This window comes from Momordica charantia, assembly GCF_013281855.1.
Source record: "Momordica charantia cultivar OHB3-1 chromosome 4 unlocalized genomic scaffold, Mcharantia_2.0 BLBB01000004.1, whole genome shotgun sequence".
Taxonomy (NCBI): domain Eukaryota; kingdom Viridiplantae; phylum Streptophyta; class Magnoliopsida; order Cucurbitales; family Cucurbitaceae; genus Momordica; species Momordica charantia.
The window spans coordinates 4,185,335-4,204,071 of NW_028275162.1; the positions used below are offsets into that span (position 1 = coordinate 4,185,335).

Consider the following 18,737-nt stretch of genomic DNA (forward strand, 5'->3'; position numbering starts at 1 on the left):
CTTTTGCTGAAGTGTTGTCATTGATGGATGATTCTTTCATTGTAGGTTAAATTACAAGTTCATAGTTGGTGTGTGATAAAGTTCTTGAATTTTAACTAGTATTATAGCTTCTTAAATTTTCAACATCATGTCTAATTTCGTGTCTAATAGATTTTTTTTTTTTTACTTATTTGACATTTGTAAAATTTACATAATTTTGTCTAAGACTTTTGATCTTTAAATTTCGTATTTAATATTTAATATGTCGATGAATTTTATAAATCTCAAGTTTGAGATTTATTAGATACAATATTGAGAGTTTACAAATCTATTAAACACTTATAATTTTATTAGACATAAAATTTAAAGTTTAAGGATTAATTTTACTCTTAAAAGCTTAGAGGTCTATTATACAAAATTTGAAAAAGGTGTAATGTCACATGATTGGTCAAAAATTGTGAAACTTTACTCTACAAAGAGTTTGACTTTGGAAGCATTTGGTAAAGTTTTTGTTTTTTGTTTTTTATTTTATTAAAAAATCTAAGCATTTAATATCTGTTCATGTTTTCCGTGTCTTATCTTTTTTCAGAAATATTTTCAAAATTATATAGAAATTTTAAAAAACATAAATAAGTTTTTTGTTTCTTATTATTGTTTTCAATTTATTATAAAATATAAAAAAATATTCTTAGTGGTTCTAATCTATGGGTCTCGTGTCATTAATTATATTTTTTTTTATTGAAAATAGAGGATATTAGCCTTTACTGAAAATGGAGAACATTAGCAAGTAGGCCGTAAATTTCCTGTAACATATATACCATAATGCCATTGTTTGGGAAAGAACAATTGTGACTTTTTATTTATTTATTATTAATATTATAATTAAAAAAAGGGTAGAAATTCGAATTTGTGACCATAAAAGAGATTACTTATATCTTGACCAATTAAATTATATTTTAGTCCGTAATATGCAAAGCTCGAGTTGGCAAAAGAAATTATAAGTTATATACTAAGTTCATAATACAATTTAATTTTTCTTTACGTAACATAATTGGTGAGTTTCATTTCCATTTCGTGTAAAATCTATTATCACTCCACAACAGCATTCTGTTGAGCGGAATTCGAACGTTCCTCTGTTTGAGATGCAAATGTCTTGGCGCGATTCGTCTCTCCAAACTGAACGCAAAATACTGCGGAAATCCTTTCAATTCCTCCACTTCCCTCTCCATTTCCTTCATCAGATACTCAATCTTCGGCTGCAGATTCTCCTCTACACTGTACCCGAATATCGCCGGCATTCTCGCGCAAACCCTCGCCGCCTCCTCGTGCGTCAATCCAATGTCCTGCAGGAATCTGAACTTGCTTCGTAATTTCTCCACGCGAGTGTTCAGCAGGTGCGAGTTCAAATTGCTCGGCGAGTTCAGATTCCGGATCCCTAATTGCTTGAGGAATCGGAGCGTCGGGAGGAGGCAGAGCTCGGCGTCGGAGCAGAGGATCTGAGGGCACCGGAGGATCAGGCCGCGCGATTCTTGGACCGAGGCGGAGAGATCGGCGGCGAGGAAGTCGAAGACGGGGGCAATTTCGGTGGGATCGAAGTCGGGGGAGAAGAGATTAGGGCACGAGGAGGCGAGACGGGCGAAGTCGTGGTCGGAGAAGCCCTTGGATTTGAGGAAATCGACGGTGGCGAGGATCTGATCGACTGCGTCGGGGGATTGGAACTTGCGAGCTGGAGGGTCGAGGATGCCGAGGGATTTGAGGTAGCGAAGGTTTTGGTGATGTGCAGTGCGGAAGTTGATGAAGGAGGAGGGAAGACGGCGAGGTCCGCGACGGCGAGTGGTGGAGTGGGAGAAGGAAGAAATGGCGGCGAATGGCCGAGAGAGAGCTCCAACCGCCATTGATTTGGATGGGTTTTCTTATGGTTTTAGCGCCAATGGCTGTGGCTTCCTCCCGAGTCCCAAAGATAAGGTGAAACAATCTCTCACAGACTGAAAATTTAAATATTAATCTTCTGCCTTTTTTTTTCAAGGTCTAAAATTTCATTTTTCAATTTTGAACTATTTTAATTTTTAAACTCGTTCTTTTTAGTTCAAATTGGAGAGATCATAACATATTAGTAAGTAATACTTAAATTGATTTTTCTAAAAAAAAACAATGCCAAAGCAATTGCAACTCCAATCAAGAAGTTGTGATTTCAATTCGCCCAATATATTGTATTAAAAAAAATACTATTTAGTATTTATTGTCTTATTGCCATCAATTATTTAATAAATGAATAATAATTTCAAATTTGTGTTTCTTAAAAAGAAAATTTTGTATATCAACACATTTTTTAAGTGGGTACGTATTGAAGTCAAATTAATCGGATAAAAGTGAATATTTTTTTTCCTTTTTGAGTCAATTTTAGTCTGATAAAGTGAATGATTTTTTTTCCCTTTTTGAGTCAATTTAAGGTTGAGAAATCGAATCATCAACCTTTCGAATAATAACAAATACACCATCTGTCGAGTTATGTGACTAGATAAGATGAACCTTGGGTGGATTAGAACTTTATAGTAAAAGAGTAACTCTACATCCCAAATAGAAAAAAACTCAGGTATTACGCGAATCTTTTATTCCCACTATGATTTTGTCTTTATAAATATTTTTTACTAAATTTTCCTCGAAATTGGAGTAGAGATGAAACCCACACCGCACATATAACTGTATCTTAGAAGACGGCTGGATTAGATTAAAATAAAATATTAGAATTATGTACATAAGTTCCATGATCAAAGTAGATTACGAGATTGGGCAAGTCTAGCAACTTGGAAGTAAAAAGACTATAGAGCCGAAAAGATCTCTTTCAGAGGATAAACCAACAGCTATGGTCGTTATTAACGCTCACAAGGCAAGAAAGTGGAAACCCACTTCACAATTTCTGCGACAATGGAGGGTTTGATTCTAAACAACCCAAACCCATCTTTATCTAAGACCATTTTTCTGAGAACCCCTTTTCTTCACTCTGCCTTCAGACATCAAATCACTCCCTGCGGCGCCCAACTTCGCAGTTTCTGCAGCAGAAGCCTCTCTCTCAGCGTCACTTGTAAGGCAAAGACATCGCAGGACAAGAAGCAGAAGAATGCCAGCAACAAGATTGTGCTCTCGGAAGCAGCGCCGCCGCTTGCGGAGGATAGTGATGACAGTGGAAATCCTGAAGCCGAAGTCAAGTCTGGAAATGGGAGTGGCTTGACGAAGCTGGTGAAGAGATTGCCCAAAAGAATTTTGGAGGCTTTGTCTAATTTGCCTTTGGCTATTGGAGAAATGTTCACCATCGCTGCTCTGATGGCTCTGGGTATGACCCATTTCGCTTGGTTTTCTTTTTAATGCTTTCGACTTTGATAAATGGTGGATAAGGTAGGTCTTTTCGTTCTTACCCAGAGCATTTGCAAAGCTCTTTCCCTTTGCTAGATCAAATGATATTAGTACTCCTCTCTGTACTAGGATTACTATTTGTATTCTGGTTTAAAATGAGATTTTATAATGATAGGGACTAGGGAGTTACCTTTTGAACACCATTGGCTGTATCAGCTGTTTATGGCCTATTACTGAAAATCAGTCTGAGCTCACCGTGTTTGGCATTCTTTTGCAGGTACTTTCATCGATCAAGGGGAGGCCCCTGATTTCTATTTCCAGAAGTACCCCGAAGATAACCCTATGTGGGGATTCTTCACTTGGAGATGGATTCTCACACTTGGTTTTGACCATATGTACTCATCTACCATTTTTCTAGGGATGTTAGCTCTCCTTGGGGTCTCACTCATGGCATGCACTTACACAACCCAGATTCCTCTTGTCAAGGTTGCAAGAAGGTAAGAAATCTCTCTCTCTCTCTCTGACACAGACATTCATATACCTTGAGTCCTTGACTTTGTGTTGTGAACATTCAACTTTTGTGTCTAGATGGAAGTTTTTGCAGTCTGCTGAAGCTATCCGCAAGCTGGAATGTTCAGACACTTTACCCAGAGCATCAGTTCAAGATCTGGGAGTAATTTTAATGGGAGCAGGATATGAGGTTATAACTCATAACTCAATATCTATTCTTGTTTCTTAATATATAGTTATTCGTGTTCAGTACAATGTGTTTTCTTGAAGAACAGGGCTTGAGAGTTTTTAAATTTTTACACTAGGAACTGCCCGAGTCAAGATTTATATTAGTTTATCACAATTATATTGAACCTGAGTTGTCGAAGAGTAGAGAACTTTGATGCTTTCTTTTACTTGAAATAATGGAAAGTAACTCAATCAGCATTGAACTCAGATATTGCGCATGTTCATTTCAGTGTTAGAATGAAATCAGAAATCTCTTATACTAGCTAAATGTGGTCTCAAAATTCCACTTCTCATAGCAAGTTTGTTTTCTTCCTGTTGCTAGCTGCACAAGTTCCATTAACCGAACGTGCTGTTCTACAAATGATATCACCCATAAATTTTGCAGGTATTTATTAAAGGACCAACTTTATATGCCTTCAAGGGATTAGCTGGACGATTTGCACCCATCGGTGTACATCTGGCCATGCTTTTGATAATGTCTGGTGCAACCCTCAGTGCAACCGGAAGCTTCAGAGGTTCAGTTACAGTTCCACAGGGACTGAATTTTGTAGTTGGAGATGTTCTGAATCCGAGTGGATTTCTCTCCATGCCTACTGAAGCTTTCAATACTGAAGTTCATGTCAACAAGTTCTACATGGACTACTATGACAGTGGAGAAGTAAGTCTTGGTTTCATACAGAGGAGAAGAAATTAATAGTTGAAAAAAAAAGTGACAGAGTTATATCCTGAAGAAAAAGAACGATGGAGGATTAAATGAGTACTTAATTTTTCAGTTTGTTGCTTAAGTTCTGACAGCTTTAATGTTTAACAGCATGCTGTTTATTCTTTACACTGGGAGAATCTTGTTTAAGACCATATCGGTTCCTATCTAATCTGGAAAAAAATTATCAAAAAAGAAAAAGAAAAAAAAAACATAACTGTTAATTTGCCTCTTGGGTTCCAAGTCTTCAACGTCTGATTTTACAGGTGAAACAGTTTCATAGTGATCTTTCTTTATTTGATCTTAATGGGAAAGAGGTGATGAGGAAAACAATCAGCGTAAATAACCCTTTACGGTATGGAGGCTTCACAATATACCAGACTGATTGGGGATTTTCGGCTCTGCAAATACTTAAGAATGATGAAGGACCCTTTAACTTGGCTGTGGCTCCTCTAAAGATCAATGGAGACAAGAAGCTTTATGGGACGTTCTTACCAGTTGGAGATGTCGATGCACCCGATGTAAAGGGAATGTATGTCGTTTCTTTTCTTACTCTTCTGGTCATCTGATGCTTTATACATTTACCAAGCAAAACACCAAAAACATTTATACAAATTCGTGGGGGGGTGAATCATGAAGCTTTTTGTGGCTATCCTTACTTGAATTTACAGATCAATGCTTGCTCGTGATTTGCAATCCATTGTCCTGTATGACCTGGAAGGGAAATTTGTTGGGGTTAGACGTCCAAGCTCTAGGCTTCCTATCGACATCAACGGTATAAAAATCGAAATAGTTGATGCTATAGGCAGCACTGGACTGGAGTTGAAGGTAAACGTCTCTACTCATATATGTTTAGTAGTTTTTACTCCAATATGTCGAATCTGCATTCTATCTGTCTTTTACATTTTCATATTTCAGTGGTATAGTCATTGAAACCTTCTGTTTTTACTTTTTCTCTAGACTGATCCAGGAGTTCCTATTGTTTATGCTGGATTTGGTGCTCTAATGCTCACAACATGTATCAGTTATCTCTCTCATTCACAGGTAAATATGCTTTTCTTCAAGCTATTGTGATGATACTTCTACTACTAATCTTCACTAAGATGGTTTATTTAATACCTGTAGCATCTCTCCAATCAATCTGCTTGCTACTTGTAGTATAGTTCACTTATTTGGTGGCTGTTTGGCAGTTTAGTTGGCAAAAGCGCTTTTAGAAATCATTTTTAAGAACCAGCTTTTATTATTTAATGTTCTTCTGCTACTATCCATACATTCCTTAGAGTTCTCCATCTTTCAAAATTTCAACTCAACATTCCCATTGTTTGGAAACAAAAGATAGATATGGTACATTCATTTCTGTTTATTGTTTTTTTCATCTTAAAGATATGGGCCATACAAGATGGAACGGTAGTGATCATCGGAGGTAAGACAAACCGTGCAAAGGTTGAATTTCCAGACGAGATGGATCGTTTGCTTGATCGGGTTCCTGAAATCATCGAACCTTCACGGAACGATTTGAACTACAATGATGGCTAGTTCCTGAGCCAACACTCAAAATCACAGCAACCACTGCCCAACTTAACAACCAAGCGCAGAAAGGAGCACCCCAAAACATCAACAATTTTGGCCTGAGATCACAGTTGGTTTTCTTCTTTTCTTATATATTTAGAGGATGGATTTACCAATTGATAATTCTCATTATCACCATGTTGCAACTCATTAATGATCGTTGTATATAATATAATATATTATGTATATATATACTCACACACAACATAGTGGGTAAAAAATAAATACAAAAACATTGTTCTTATCTTAGAACGATTAATTCAAATCTTAAGTTCGAGTCATTAGATAGAAAGCTTAATAAATTAAAACCCTTGATGTCTCATCCAAGAGCATTTGGCTTCATCATACTTTTTTTTTTCTTTTTTTCTATGGCTATGGACAACTAAGATAAATATTATCTTCCAGCCCAAAAAAGTGTAGGAAGTTCTTTAATGTAGGATCAAATGCTAATTTTATTATGAGATAAAAACAAATATTGTGAATGACATGTTTTTTTAATACTAGAGAGTGATGCATTGTTATATTGAGATCGTAAAAGAGATTATTTAATTGTAATCCAATTCTTGAAACAGTATTTGAGAGTACCACAATCTTTAATTTAATATATAAATTAATTGTAGCTTTACGATTAGAGAAGGTGGTATGATGATGTCTGAGCAGTTACGCATTCAGAACCCAAAACAAATAGGCTTAGTCACGAGTTCTAGACAAATTACTTCTAGTTCTCAATATAATTTCTTTCAAATTAATTAAATTTTCATGTACTGGTTTTTGAATACCAACTATAACTGGACTCCAAATATTTATTTCTGGATTTAAAAACTCTCTTTTTAAGTGGAATTAAATATTCAACCAAGGTATGGTCTATTTATTGTTTCAAATTACCATTATCAATCAGTGATTCGTTAAAAAAAAAATCTACTCCATATTCTATCAATCAACAAGATCTTGTGTAAAGTTGTCTTATATGCTAGAATGATCGCAATAATATTGAAAGAGGACAACAAATTGCTGAAATTAATGCAAAGTCTATCTGAATTCTTGAGTGTCAAAAGGATGACAACTATGAATTAAGAAATGAGGCTGATTTTCTTGTTGATTATAAGATTGTGTGCGTCCAGAATTGGAATCATGCAGAAAGAGACTTCAATAAATTTGGTGATGGTTTAGCCTCTTACGTAAGGTTTGTTGAAAGAAAAAAAAAAGGGTTAAAAAATACATTCGTCCCGGTGCTTTCATTAAAATAATGATTTATTGAACTTTTAATTGTAACGATTTAGTTCATATTGGTAACAATTTAGTCCTTAAACTTTAATATGTAACAATTTAGTCTCTTTATTTTAAATTTTGTAATAATTTAGTCCCTACAATAAAAATTCCCATCAAAATTAAGCGTCGATTTTTATCATATAACGATTTAATTTTTATAATTTATAAATAAATTTTACCCTTCATAGGTTTATCGATTTACATGTATAAGAAATTTAGCCAAAATAAAAATCACAATAAAGACTAAATCGTTACAAACTTTAAACTTCAAGGATAAAATTTTTACATGCTAAATTTCAGGGACTAAATTGTTATCAATTTGAAAACAGGAACTAAATCGATACTTTTGAAAGTTTAACACCAATTAGTGAAGAGAACAAACCGATTAGAAGACTGTGTGCACAATGAATTTCTTGCTTTTTCCACCATCAATTGACAATAATTCCTCCTTTCCACCCAGTGTGGTGTATTTTTATATAAAAATATAAAAATGAACGAATTGTTATGAATCGATTCCAATATCTCTGAGTTGAAAAAAATCAAATATTCATTGATCAAATCATCTACTCCATCATACGTAGTCTGATACATCTTTTGAAGAACTAATTAATCAGATGCGAATAGAATAAAGATAGAGTCTCATTCTACATGTCAATGCCGACGAAAATGAAATTTATAGTAAGGAAAATACGTCACTTTAAAAAGCGTGAGGGTTCAAGTCCCTTTATCTCCTAAACCTAGGACTAAATCGTTACTCAAATGAAAGTACATGGATGAATAGTGTTTTTTAACTAAAAAAACAGAGAGAATCTTCATAAATAAGTTTGAATGTTAAAATTTCTATGCTACTTTTTTTAGTGCACGATGAAAATTATTGTTGTAGAGATTGAACCCATGAATTTTTGGTTGAGAAATATATTTCAACTAGTTGAGATAAGTTGATGTTAAAATTTCTATGGTACCTTTTTTAGTGTAGGATGGAAATTTTTGTTTGGTAGAGATTGAAGCACGGCCTTTTAGTTGTGATATATATTTCAACTAGTCGAACTAAAGTGAACAAATTTCTGTAAATCTTGTTTAGTAAAGGTACAATATTATGAAGTAAAGTAAGAAACCTTAACTTGAAAGGGAATGTAATTTGTTGGAAACCTTTTTTTCGCTGGTCATATCATTCAGAAAGACAATTTTATGGTGAGGAAATTCAACACAAAATAAACGAAAAACAATTTCCCTTAGATTTTATGAAGTCATCTTTTTCCAAACCATGGACACCATTCTTGAAGCCTCTAACTCCACAATAAATAACAGGCAACCCAACACTCTGATTCAATCATATTTTCTCTGTAGCCAGAGGGTGAAAAAGTGTACAAGATACAATTAAAGGTACGATTCAACTGCGTCGGAGGTCGACATACTCGATGAACTACCCAAACTACACGACGCGTTTCTGTGAAGACTAGGATCTTTACTGCACATCATTAATATACCGATACAAGACACTATATGATTGATAAAAGGGAGGGTACTGCCTTTCAGTTCCACATTCATTCACAATCATCACAACTCTGGTCCCTAACAAGTCAATTTGAACTACTAACCTATGAATTTATGCAAACTGCAATGCTTCTTCGCGCTTAATGTCGAAGACTTTGATAAGAGCATCTTCGACAGCCTGTTCAAAACGCATACAGAGATGGTATGGTTATAAATTCATTCCAGATAACAATTTTTACTAGCAATCATGTAAGTCGAAGAGTGAGGTTTACCTTGTCGGGGGTTGAGGCACCGGATGTGACACCGATCGTGATAGGACCCTTGGGTAGCCAGTTCTCCTTTTCAACTAACTCCCCATGCTAACATAAATTTGCAAGGACGAAAAAATTATAAGTAAACAAGGAAAGAAAAGGTAGGCTTTACATTGTGATGGCAAATTGGAAGGTAAACCAACAAAATGTTGGGAAATTGAAACCAAAAGGGACTAGAGCTGAAATCTGTATGGTAACTTACATTCAGTTTATAGGCTATTCTGTTTCCTGGGCCTATTCTCTGCTCGCTATCAATCCAATAAGATGGAATTCCTCGCTCCTCGGCTATCTCTTGAAGATGAGAAGTATTACTGGAATTCCATCCACCAACAACTAACATGAGATCCAGTTTTCCCTCCACCAGCTTGTACATTGCATCTTGACGCTCCTGATAGATGGGAAGAAAAGATTAGATACACGTCGATGACAACTTAAAAGTATGCAAGATAACCAGTGTAGGATCTCTACAGGAGCAGACAGTTTAATTGATTATTCCCCAAGTGAGGATACCTCCTTTTCTCAATAACCATTTTGGAAAATGTTACGAATTCCCTTAATGCATGCACACAACATGCCATAAGAGAATGTAGAATACTAAACCTAACTTTTCTCCCTAAAATCCTTATGCTATACACCACAAGCACATCCATGAGACCGACTTACTTGAGTAGCATCGCATATTGTATTGAAACTGATGAAGTGCTCGTTAACACTTCCCACTCCGTACTTGCGCATCATAGTTCTCTCGACTAATTTTCCTGATAATTAGAAATGAAATTTAAGAAAAACAAGTTTGAAATTTCTGTGGAAAGCAATAAATGGCATTTCATCAAATCTTTACCGATCTCTTCTGTTTCTCCCTTGAGCATTGTAGTCTGGTTTGCAATGCCAACTTTAGTGAGGTCAACTTCTGGGTCAAACCCTTTTGAGACTGCATTTTTGAATTTCTGCAGACCAGAAATTATTACAATTTAAGATGTGAATGATGCCAATATATTATGGTTGAAAGCAATGAGAACCATACCTTCATAAACTCTTCTTTGGTTGAGCTGGATCCATCAAGTTCGCCTCCAAGGATATAGTCACACACATATGTTGCCTAAATAAAGGCAAATGTTCATTAAGAAAATACACATTATTCCACATCCAGCAAAGTGCAGAACTGCTGTACTGGACAACAAGGAAAAATGCAACGGGAATACCTCTGTCATGTTCTTTACGATTATATATTTTCCTGCAAAGGATGCTGTCGCTACAGTTTCTTCATGAGAATATTTACCATGAATGATTGAAGTATAATCGCCTTTCTTGTGCTTTTCAACAACATTCCAAACCTTCAAAAGTTGTACAGACAACAAAACCATACATCAAGAGATAATTTTTCTCAGAAGTAACATACATAATACTAACTGCAGTATAGCATTACTGTCGGTATATCAGAATGTATAGCAAAGAAGAGAAAAGGTAACAAAACAATACCTTTGAAACCCATGGGCAAGTTGTATCAACGATTTGCACACTTTTTTCACTCAATGTCAACATCTCGTCCACTGCAGCTCCAAATGCAGGCAAAATCACAACATCACCCTTGTCAACCACTTCAAACTGTTTCTTTCCTTCCTCGAGTGGAATGTTTTCAACTTTCATATCCTCTAAGCGCTACATGTATAATTCGAAAATTTTAATGCCATTTATTTTCTATTAGTAGTAAGGAAATTAGGCGCTGTATGAAGGATTCCATGAAATTCGACAAACAATTAAGTTCTAAAACTTCTGAACTCGACTCATACATCAGGATGTTCTCCTGTTTGGAAAAAGACAGTAAGGAAATCTGAAGTAGTGTTTCAAATTTCTAGGAAGAGAACAGCAAGCAATAAAGATAAAGTTGAAGATCTAAAATGGGAAAAAAAAAAACAAGTACTGGTGCAAGACTTTTACTGCTTCCAATCCAAACACTAGAAGGTCGACAAGACCATCTTACCCACACAAGTCAGATACAGAAGATGGAAAAATTAGAATTAAAAATAAAATAAACAAGATATATCTTAGAGGCCACAAAAAAAGGGGCGAAAATTGCATTCTCCCCAAACACTGGAAGGTCAAAAGTCTAATTCATCCCTAATAGTCAAGTCACCAGACTGAAAACCATATTCATTGGACTGGGTCTGCAACTGGAAGACTATCTTGCAAAATTTCCAAATCACAGTTCAGACTCGTCAAGAGATGGAAATGGAAAACAAAAATTAAAACAAGAAATAGATCGTGTTTTCCGGGGAATAATAAGCTGGAGCATATCATGTCATTAGACGAATAAAAGAGAGACCACAAAGCATGCTAGTTTACGATAAACTAGAAGTGGAAAATTCGAACTCCCTCAATACAAAAGATGCATAATTGAGTCAGAGAAAAAGAGAGAGATCCCAGAAAGTGATAAAAGAATCTCATCTGACTGAGAGTAGAACAGATGCTAAAAATTTGTTAGTGGACAAGAACACATCAAGCACCACCAAATTTACCAGATTAAAACTCAAAATTTGAGACATCTAAAGAAACCGGCACAAAATTGATCGTTACCTTGTTAACAGTTGGGTTGTGAATAATTTCATTGGTTATCCATATTTTCTCTTCTGGAAATTGCTTTCTCGCTTCATAGGCAATCTGAACAGCCCGCTCAACTCCCCAACAGAATCCATACGCTTCCGCCAGTTTCACAGTAACATCTCCCCACGTATACTCAAATCCATTTTCTTTGAGAGTCTTTATGATATCACCTGCAATTTCAACATAGAATTAAGTACACACGAGCTACCCAACAACTTTTATTTTTGAACAAGTTGAAAAATTCAAGTGATAAAGCTTTTTCCCCCTTAATCCATAGTTTCTGGCCTCGAGAAGCCAAATCGGAAGTGGAGCAGCAGGTAATAGAACATGGAATTCATAATATTTTTCCTCAATTCGTAAAATTCAGTGGAGACTCACTGGTATACTCGCGATCCATGAGCGCCAGAGTCTCCTCCTTGTGACCAAACCCTTTGCGGTTGTAATTGTCGCTCCTCGTCAAATTCTTCCGGAACACCTTGGCGTCAAAATCAGAATCCACAGCCACCGAAGGCGAAGAAGAAGAAGCATCAGCATCGCATCTCACGGAGAGAGGCCTCCTGTACCGGAGTGCTCGAATCCCGGCGAAATTCTCCGGCAAGGCCGCATCCGTACGAATAGGAAGACGACAAAGTTGGAGAGAGAACGCCATGGGAGAGACTAGTTTTGAGCTCAATTACCACTCACAAACGACCTCTGCTTCTTCTCCCTCCATTTATCTTTGAATCAACTATTTCTTTTTTTTTTTTATATAAATTGATAAAATTACAGTGGAAATTATTATTGTTAATATTATTATGATTTATTTTATGGTTCACTAAAAATTTATTATTATTATTTTTATTCGTAGTTTTGGCGTTTAGTCAAGTAGAATCAGTGGAGGATCCTAATTCCGGGATCGCATTTAAAATTACGAAAAAGGTCTTGCTTTTTCTATGGTTCGTTTCGTAACGCCATTTTTCTTACCTGCCCTTTTTGGCCTTGGATTTTCCAGTTCCCGGGGTTTCTGCAAAAAAAATTATACTAATTAAGTAATAATATAAACTTAATAGGTATTTTAAAAAACGTTACGATTTTTTCGGTTTTTTCAAATATAGTATAAATTTAATTTTTTTTTTATTTCTACATGATTTATATTAGGTTATTTTTGTAAAATTTCAAATTTTATACTATATTCAGAAATACATATTTATTTTGTATTATTTATGTAAACACCTAAAAAAAACTTAGGTCTTGCTTGGTATCCGACTTTTAAAATGTATTTTTTTAAAATAATTATTCCACTAATCTAATACATATCGTAATTATCATATGTACGTCTCATTTATATATGTTAGCAAGTTAAGACACGTGTTTATTGTATGTCATTTAAATAATCAAAAATTTTATTTTTCTAAATTTATAAACTAAAATAAACACATTAAAATTGGACCGAAATTACATAATTTTGTATAGACTAAAATAAAATTTAAACGCTTCTTTTTAATATTAGTTTATATTTAAGTTTTAAATTTAAAAGAATTTGTTTTTCTAAAATAAGGCAATTTTATATCTTTTCGAAGAAAAGGAAGTTCAATTTTTTTAAAGAGAGTATTTATCTTTGTATTAAATAAAAATACTCCATTTTTGTTAGTATTCTTTAAACTGAGTTGTCCTTCGCATCGATCCTTAAAAAGTATATTTAAAATAATAAATACATAGCTGTATTTTCTTAATAAACTATTTCCTTTTCTGATATTTAATTTTCTATTTTTGAAGTTTGCACAAAATTACCGATCCGTATTTCCATATATAAATATAATTGTAATAGAAAAAAAGAAATTTAAATACTATATATTCGTCTATCTATTTTAGTCTTTATACTTTAAAATTATTCATTTTAATTCTTATACTTTTAATTTTTTTTAATTTTAGTCTTTATATTTTCAATTCTTCAAATTTTTTGAAATGTTACCCAAAAACTTTTATTACAAAGGACTTGTGTCCAAAATTTGTACTAAAATTTTTGTAAATAGAGATTAAAACGATTATTTTTTAATTTTGAAAAGTACTTTTTGTTCTGGTTTAATTTTGCAAATATAAAAATAGCTTGGTGTATATTTACTTTATCTTGTTCCTAAATTTAATGGTAGAATACAACTATATATATATATTAATGGTATAATTCAACTTCACGTGTTTTAAACGTTAGTGTGGATTTTTCTAAATTGAAATTCTTAGCATATTTTTCTTCACTAAATCATTTTTAATTTGAATTTTCCATCCACGTATTTCTATTTCACATAGAGATTATGAAATGCAAAATAAAAGATTCAACGGAAGAAAAGGTATAATATATTTTTTATCACTTCTCGTAAATTTTATAAAAAAATTTAGATTTTTGTTACTGTTCCGAATGTAATCCAATACTAAAAATAAATTCTAAAAAGTTTCTAAAATTAATTTAAAAAAAAAACGTCTAGAATGGTAAACTTAGAAAAATATTGTGAAACACATGTTTGAGAAATAGGTATATCAGAACAAGAGACTGGGCCCGGCCCAGTCTGTAGTGGTAGTTTCATGTCCATTCAGATGGCGAATTGAGAAAAATCAAAATTTGTACGGCCACTGCACGTGTTTCATGTGAAATCACCGGTTGCCGCTCAATTTTCCTTTTTTTTTTTCTTCTTTTTCCATTTTCGTGTAAAATTGCTAATACAAGTTGCATTTAGGTTTAAGGTTCCGTTTGATAACTTTAAATTTTTTATTCTCGATAAACAAAATATGTTTGGTAACTTATTTCATTTCTAATCTTTAAAATTTAAGAAAGGTTCCAACAAATCTGTTACTTTTAGATTTACTTTTAAATTTAATCACTCAAAAGTAGGGCCAGCGAGAATTTTATTGTCAATAATATAAAAATGTTATTTTCTGTTAAATTACTAGAAAGTCTCATAAATTGTTAAATTATACCTTTATTGTTTAAAAAGTACTTTAAAATGGATTAAAACATGTCTTTCAACCATTTAAAAAAAAAAAATTGATGTGCTTACCTAGCTGTAAGTGAAATAGTGGCACACGTGGCTGTTAGGAAGAAAAGTGGTCAATACCACTCATAAGAATACATTGACATTTCCCTTTTTTTTTTCAAATTTCTTTATTCTTTATTTTTCTAACCTTATAATCAAAATAAATCAATATATTAACGTATTAATAAACAACTCTATACAATTAACTCTATTTTTATATATTAGTTTTACGTATAAAATAAATTTCAATTAAATTGTATAGTATTTTCATTTATTTTCGGTAGAAATCTAAAGCACAATCTTCAATTTATTTAATTAACTTTGTAAATTCCAATGTTTCATTTTAATTTTTAAATCTTACCATGGACGGAAGATTGTTGTAAAATTTAATCCAAAAATTAAATTAGCTGAATACACATTAAATCGTACCACCAAAGACTATTTTAAAACATTAAGATACATTTTGACTTGTAAAATATTAACTATTAAAACAAAAAAAAATATTAATATTATAAATCAGAGTATAATTCAAATGATGAATATTGATGCTTGGATTTTGGCCTTTTCGATTCTTTCTAAAATACGTACCAAACTCGATGATCAAAAGACTGGATACCTGAAATAACGGTGTGACTATTGTCACACGGGCTTCGATGCCAAAGTCAGTTATGAGAGAATAATTAAGCAAGCAAAGTACTTAGAGTGTATTTCAGCTTACATTCAATGAGTGATTCCCCTCCTATTTATAGTTGATCTTCCCCTAGGATTTCACCAATTCCTACCCTAGGTCATCTCAAGTCGGGTTCACTGGGTCGTAATACGTATGGGCCCATAGGCCGGGACATTCCCATCAACAGGAGAGGAGGAAGGACAGACTCGGTCTTCGGTCGAGTCCAGCTCAACACGGAGCAAGGATCAGAACCGAGTCCTGCTCGACTCGGTTCGACCTTCGTGGGTTGCCTTGTAAGGTTCCCTTTATAGTTTATTACGGTCCACTTATCTGTCACTTCATATCACATAAAAATCAAAGAAATTAATAACTCTATTAAAATCATAGGTTCAAGAAAAGTAAATATACACTCCAAACACACAAGCTGCAAATTTAAATTGCTACCCACATGAATATAAACATGAATTAAATTTCTTAACAGCGTGCATAAACTTAAAGATTTGTAATAAATTAATAAATTAGGATGTGTCTATTTAATTAATAAACCTCTTTAATTTTGCAGTATAAAATACACATGATTCTCCACAGCTCCCATCAAAAAAACCAAATTTGCAAATTACATTTCTTCCCCTCAAAATTAAGTAATATTATTTTTAATAAATTATCCATTCCAGATATATAAGGTGATATGGGAGATAGACGGCCAGCTTGTGATGTTTGTTGCCGAACAGTAAGAATTTTTTTTCCCCTAGTCTGAAATTAAATTAAAGTAACAGTTGGTTAATTTTGGTGTGAAATTACAGTTTAGGGAACCGTATGTAATGAAAGAGATTTGGGACCACAAATACTGCCCGTCTCATTTACACGACAATACTCCTATGTGCTGCGGCTGCTTCCGTTTGCAGGTTACGAACGACTATTTTAAAACACTATTTCGTACCCATTTTAATTTCTTTTAATATACATGTAGTGCGGTGGCATGATCTATCAACTTAAATTTTTGAGTTGAGTGATGATTTATTCATCTTTAATAATTAATTCTCAAGAATTACTCAAAAATTATGTAGGGTGACGGAGTCGAATACGTAGGACTTGGTGACATGCGATGGGTATGCCCCGATTGTTACCAAACTGCAATCTTTGATGACCAAAATTTTCAACTGGTGGTCCAAAAATGCCATGAATTTTTTACCTCCTTGGGCTTGCAGTTCAAACGCTACGTTCCCTCCTACTTGATCGATGCATTCCAAGTCACTAATCTTTTATCCAGAGAATCTACAGTGGTAAGTTTTTAATTAAATTAAATTTTCAACTTTATTAATTACACCCTTGTATGTCTTTTAATTTTATGTATAATTTAACTTAATTTGTCCACCTTTATATAGCCCATGCATACTAATAGGCCCACTGTGTGGGCTTTGACTATAAAAAGAGACCGACCCATTGAATATGTGAGTATGTACCGCTTGGTTAAGTTCATATTGATCGTATATGTTATTTATTTATTTATTATCATTTTGCTATATACAGTTTTTTTTTTTTTTTGGGTTTATTTATAGGTGAAGAATGCTCGGAGAAGGGGAAATCAAATGGAAGTGGTGAAAGATACAGCAAATGGGAATAGTCACAAAACAGCTGTTTTATTTGGTTTGCCAATGTACTAATTAATTAATTTGCCCGACTTTTCTTGGAAGTCCACAAAATGAAATTATTAATTAAAATTTGGGTTTTAATTTTTGTAGGGTTAAAACTGGATCGCTCATGGCTCATGAGTTGCTGCATGCTTGGTTTAGAGTCCAAGGTAATTAATTAATTAATTAATTAATTAAGCATGTAATTTAATGTATTAATGATTAATTAATTAAATTAAATTAATATAAATATAAATATAGGACTTCCATTAATGGAAGGACCCCTAGAGGAAGGTATTTGCCAAGTTATAGCTTACGAGTGGCTGAACTGGATTGAGGCGGAGAGCTCCAGCTCCGGCTCCGGCGGCGGTGGCGGCGGCGGCGGCGAGTTTGTGAAGAAACTAATAAAGAGTTACAAGCGGGATATTGAGACGGAGGCGTGCGAAGAGTACGGAGATGGTTTTAGAAATGTTAAGGCGGCTGTGGACAGACATGGCCTTCAAACTATCGTTGGTTACATTTCTCTCTATAAATGTCTCCCTCCCGGATTCTGATTTTATTATAAGCTTATCATATATTTATTATATACTTTATTAAATAAATCATTTCAAGTCATTTGAGTATGATTTAATTTCCCTCATCGATATGAATTGGTATGGTAGATAGGAAAAATACCTATTTTCTACGACTTGAATTCTCTAGAATTCGAAATGAGACGATATCCTGATCGTCTTAGGATTTTCTCTTCTATTTATTTTCTCTCTATAAATATAAGAAAAATACTCATAAAGATACGCTACAAATTTTTATTATCTGTCATGTTCAGCATAAAACTCCAATTCTGATTTAAGCATCGGAGTATGTGGTTCATTGGGTCTTTTAAATCATTTTTTATTCTTTTTTTTTTTTTGAAACACTCCCTTTTTATTTTTGAAGATTTGGACAAAAGGACCAAATTTTTGCGTCAACAATAATTGTAATCTTGTAATAAGTATTGTATAATTCTAAAGGAGGTATATTTGAACGATTCATGAAAAATGTTATATTCCTCCGGAAAAAATGAAAGATATTATTAATATCTATTTGATTAAATTGAGCTAGGTTGACCGCTCACATAAAGTTTCAAGATCTCTAAAAGAAAGAAAAATTATTCAAAGTTGAGATATTTACTTAAATATTATAAAATAAATATGTATTTATAGATATACAATAGTTCATAATTTTTTTTTTCAAATAACATAATCAAGATCAAACTTAAGCTATATTTGGAAAAAGAAAATTAAAAGTTGTGACATTTTCTTGAAATAAATATTGATTTTATGCTATAAAGTGAAAGTTTTCTTACAGTTTTGGTAAAATATAAATAATACAAATACGGGGGAAAGTTATATAGATAGCATAATAACAAAAAAGTTTGAA

At 33.5% G+C, this 18,737-nt stretch overlaps 3 protein-coding genes across 3 annotated transcripts; 1 reads left to right on the top strand and 2 right to left on the bottom strand.

Annotated features, from left to right (window-relative positions):
* Positions 1-961: 961 nt before the first annotated feature.
* On the bottom strand, positions 962-1,874 carry LOC111007972 (Mitochondrial transcription termination factor family protein). The gene has a single exon (XM_022280531.2). The coding sequence runs from the start codon at positions 1,872-1,874 to the stop codon at positions 1,041-1,043; it is 834 nt and encodes a 277-aa protein (XP_022136223.2). The 3' UTR covers positions 962-1,040.
* LOC111007970 (cytochrome c biogenesis protein family) lies at positions 1,809-6,618 on the top strand. Its single transcript, XM_022280529.2, has 9 exons — positions 1,809-1,944; positions 2,991-3,310; positions 3,608-3,827; positions 3,919-4,030; positions 4,454-4,726; positions 5,035-5,300; positions 5,440-5,596; positions 5,729-5,812; positions 6,152-6,618. Exons 1-9 carry the CDS (start codon positions 1,847-1,849, stop codon positions 6,302-6,304), a joined length of 1,683 nt encoding a protein of 560 aa, XP_022136221.1. The 5' UTR covers positions 1,809-1,846; the 3' UTR covers positions 6,305-6,618.
* Positions 6,619-8,908: 2,290 nt separating this feature from the next.
* Positions 8,909-12,727, bottom strand: HDR (4-hydroxy-3-methylbut-2-enyl diphosphate reductase). The gene is made up of 10 exons (XM_022280530.2): positions 12,391-12,727; positions 11,986-12,182; positions 10,891-11,070; positions 10,614-10,745; positions 10,436-10,510; positions 10,253-10,358; positions 10,075-10,169; positions 9,614-9,799; positions 9,373-9,459; positions 8,909-9,278 (listed from the first exon to the last, which is right to left on the bottom strand). The coding sequence occupies exons 1-10, from the start codon at positions 12,659-12,661 to the stop codon at positions 9,213-9,215; spliced, it is 1,395 nt and encodes a 464-aa protein (XP_022136222.1). The 5' UTR covers positions 12,662-12,727; the 3' UTR covers positions 8,909-9,212.
* Between the last annotated feature and the right edge of the window lie 6,010 nt (positions 12,728-18,737).

What these genes read in the sequence shown, in the direction of transcription:
- LOC111007970 (XM_022280529.2), top strand. Translation starts at nt 1,847, where the DNA reads ATGGCCGAGAGAGAGCTCCAACCGCCATTGATTTGGATGGGTTTTCTT. An exon ending in TAATGGGAGCAGGATATGAG is followed by an intron (nt 4,031 to 4,453) that starts GTTATAACTCAT and finishes TAAATTTTGCAG; the next exon opens with GTATTTATTAAAGGACCAAC. An exon ending in ACTACTATGACAGTGGAGAA is followed by an intron (nt 4,727 to 5,034) that starts GTAAGTCTTGGT and finishes CTGATTTTACAG; the next exon opens with GTGAAACAGTTTCATAGTGA.
- LOC111007972 (XM_022280531.2), bottom strand. Translation starts at nt 1,874, where the DNA reads ATGGCGGTTGGAGCTCTCTCTCGGCCATTCGCCGCCATTTCTTCCTTC.
- HDR (XM_022280530.2), bottom strand. Translation starts at nt 12,661, where the DNA reads ATGGCGTTCTCTCTCCAACTTTGTCGTCTTCCTATTCGTACGGATGCG. An exon ending in CAATATGCGATGCTACTCAA is followed by an intron (nt 9,800 to 10,074) that starts GTAAGTCGGTCT and finishes CCCATCTATCAG; the next exon opens with GAGCGTCAAGATGCAATGTA. An exon ending in GAATAGCCTATAAACTGAAT is followed by an intron (nt 9,460 to 9,613) that starts GTAAGTTACCAT and finishes AATTTATGTTAG; the next exon opens with CATGGGGAGTTAGTTGAAAA.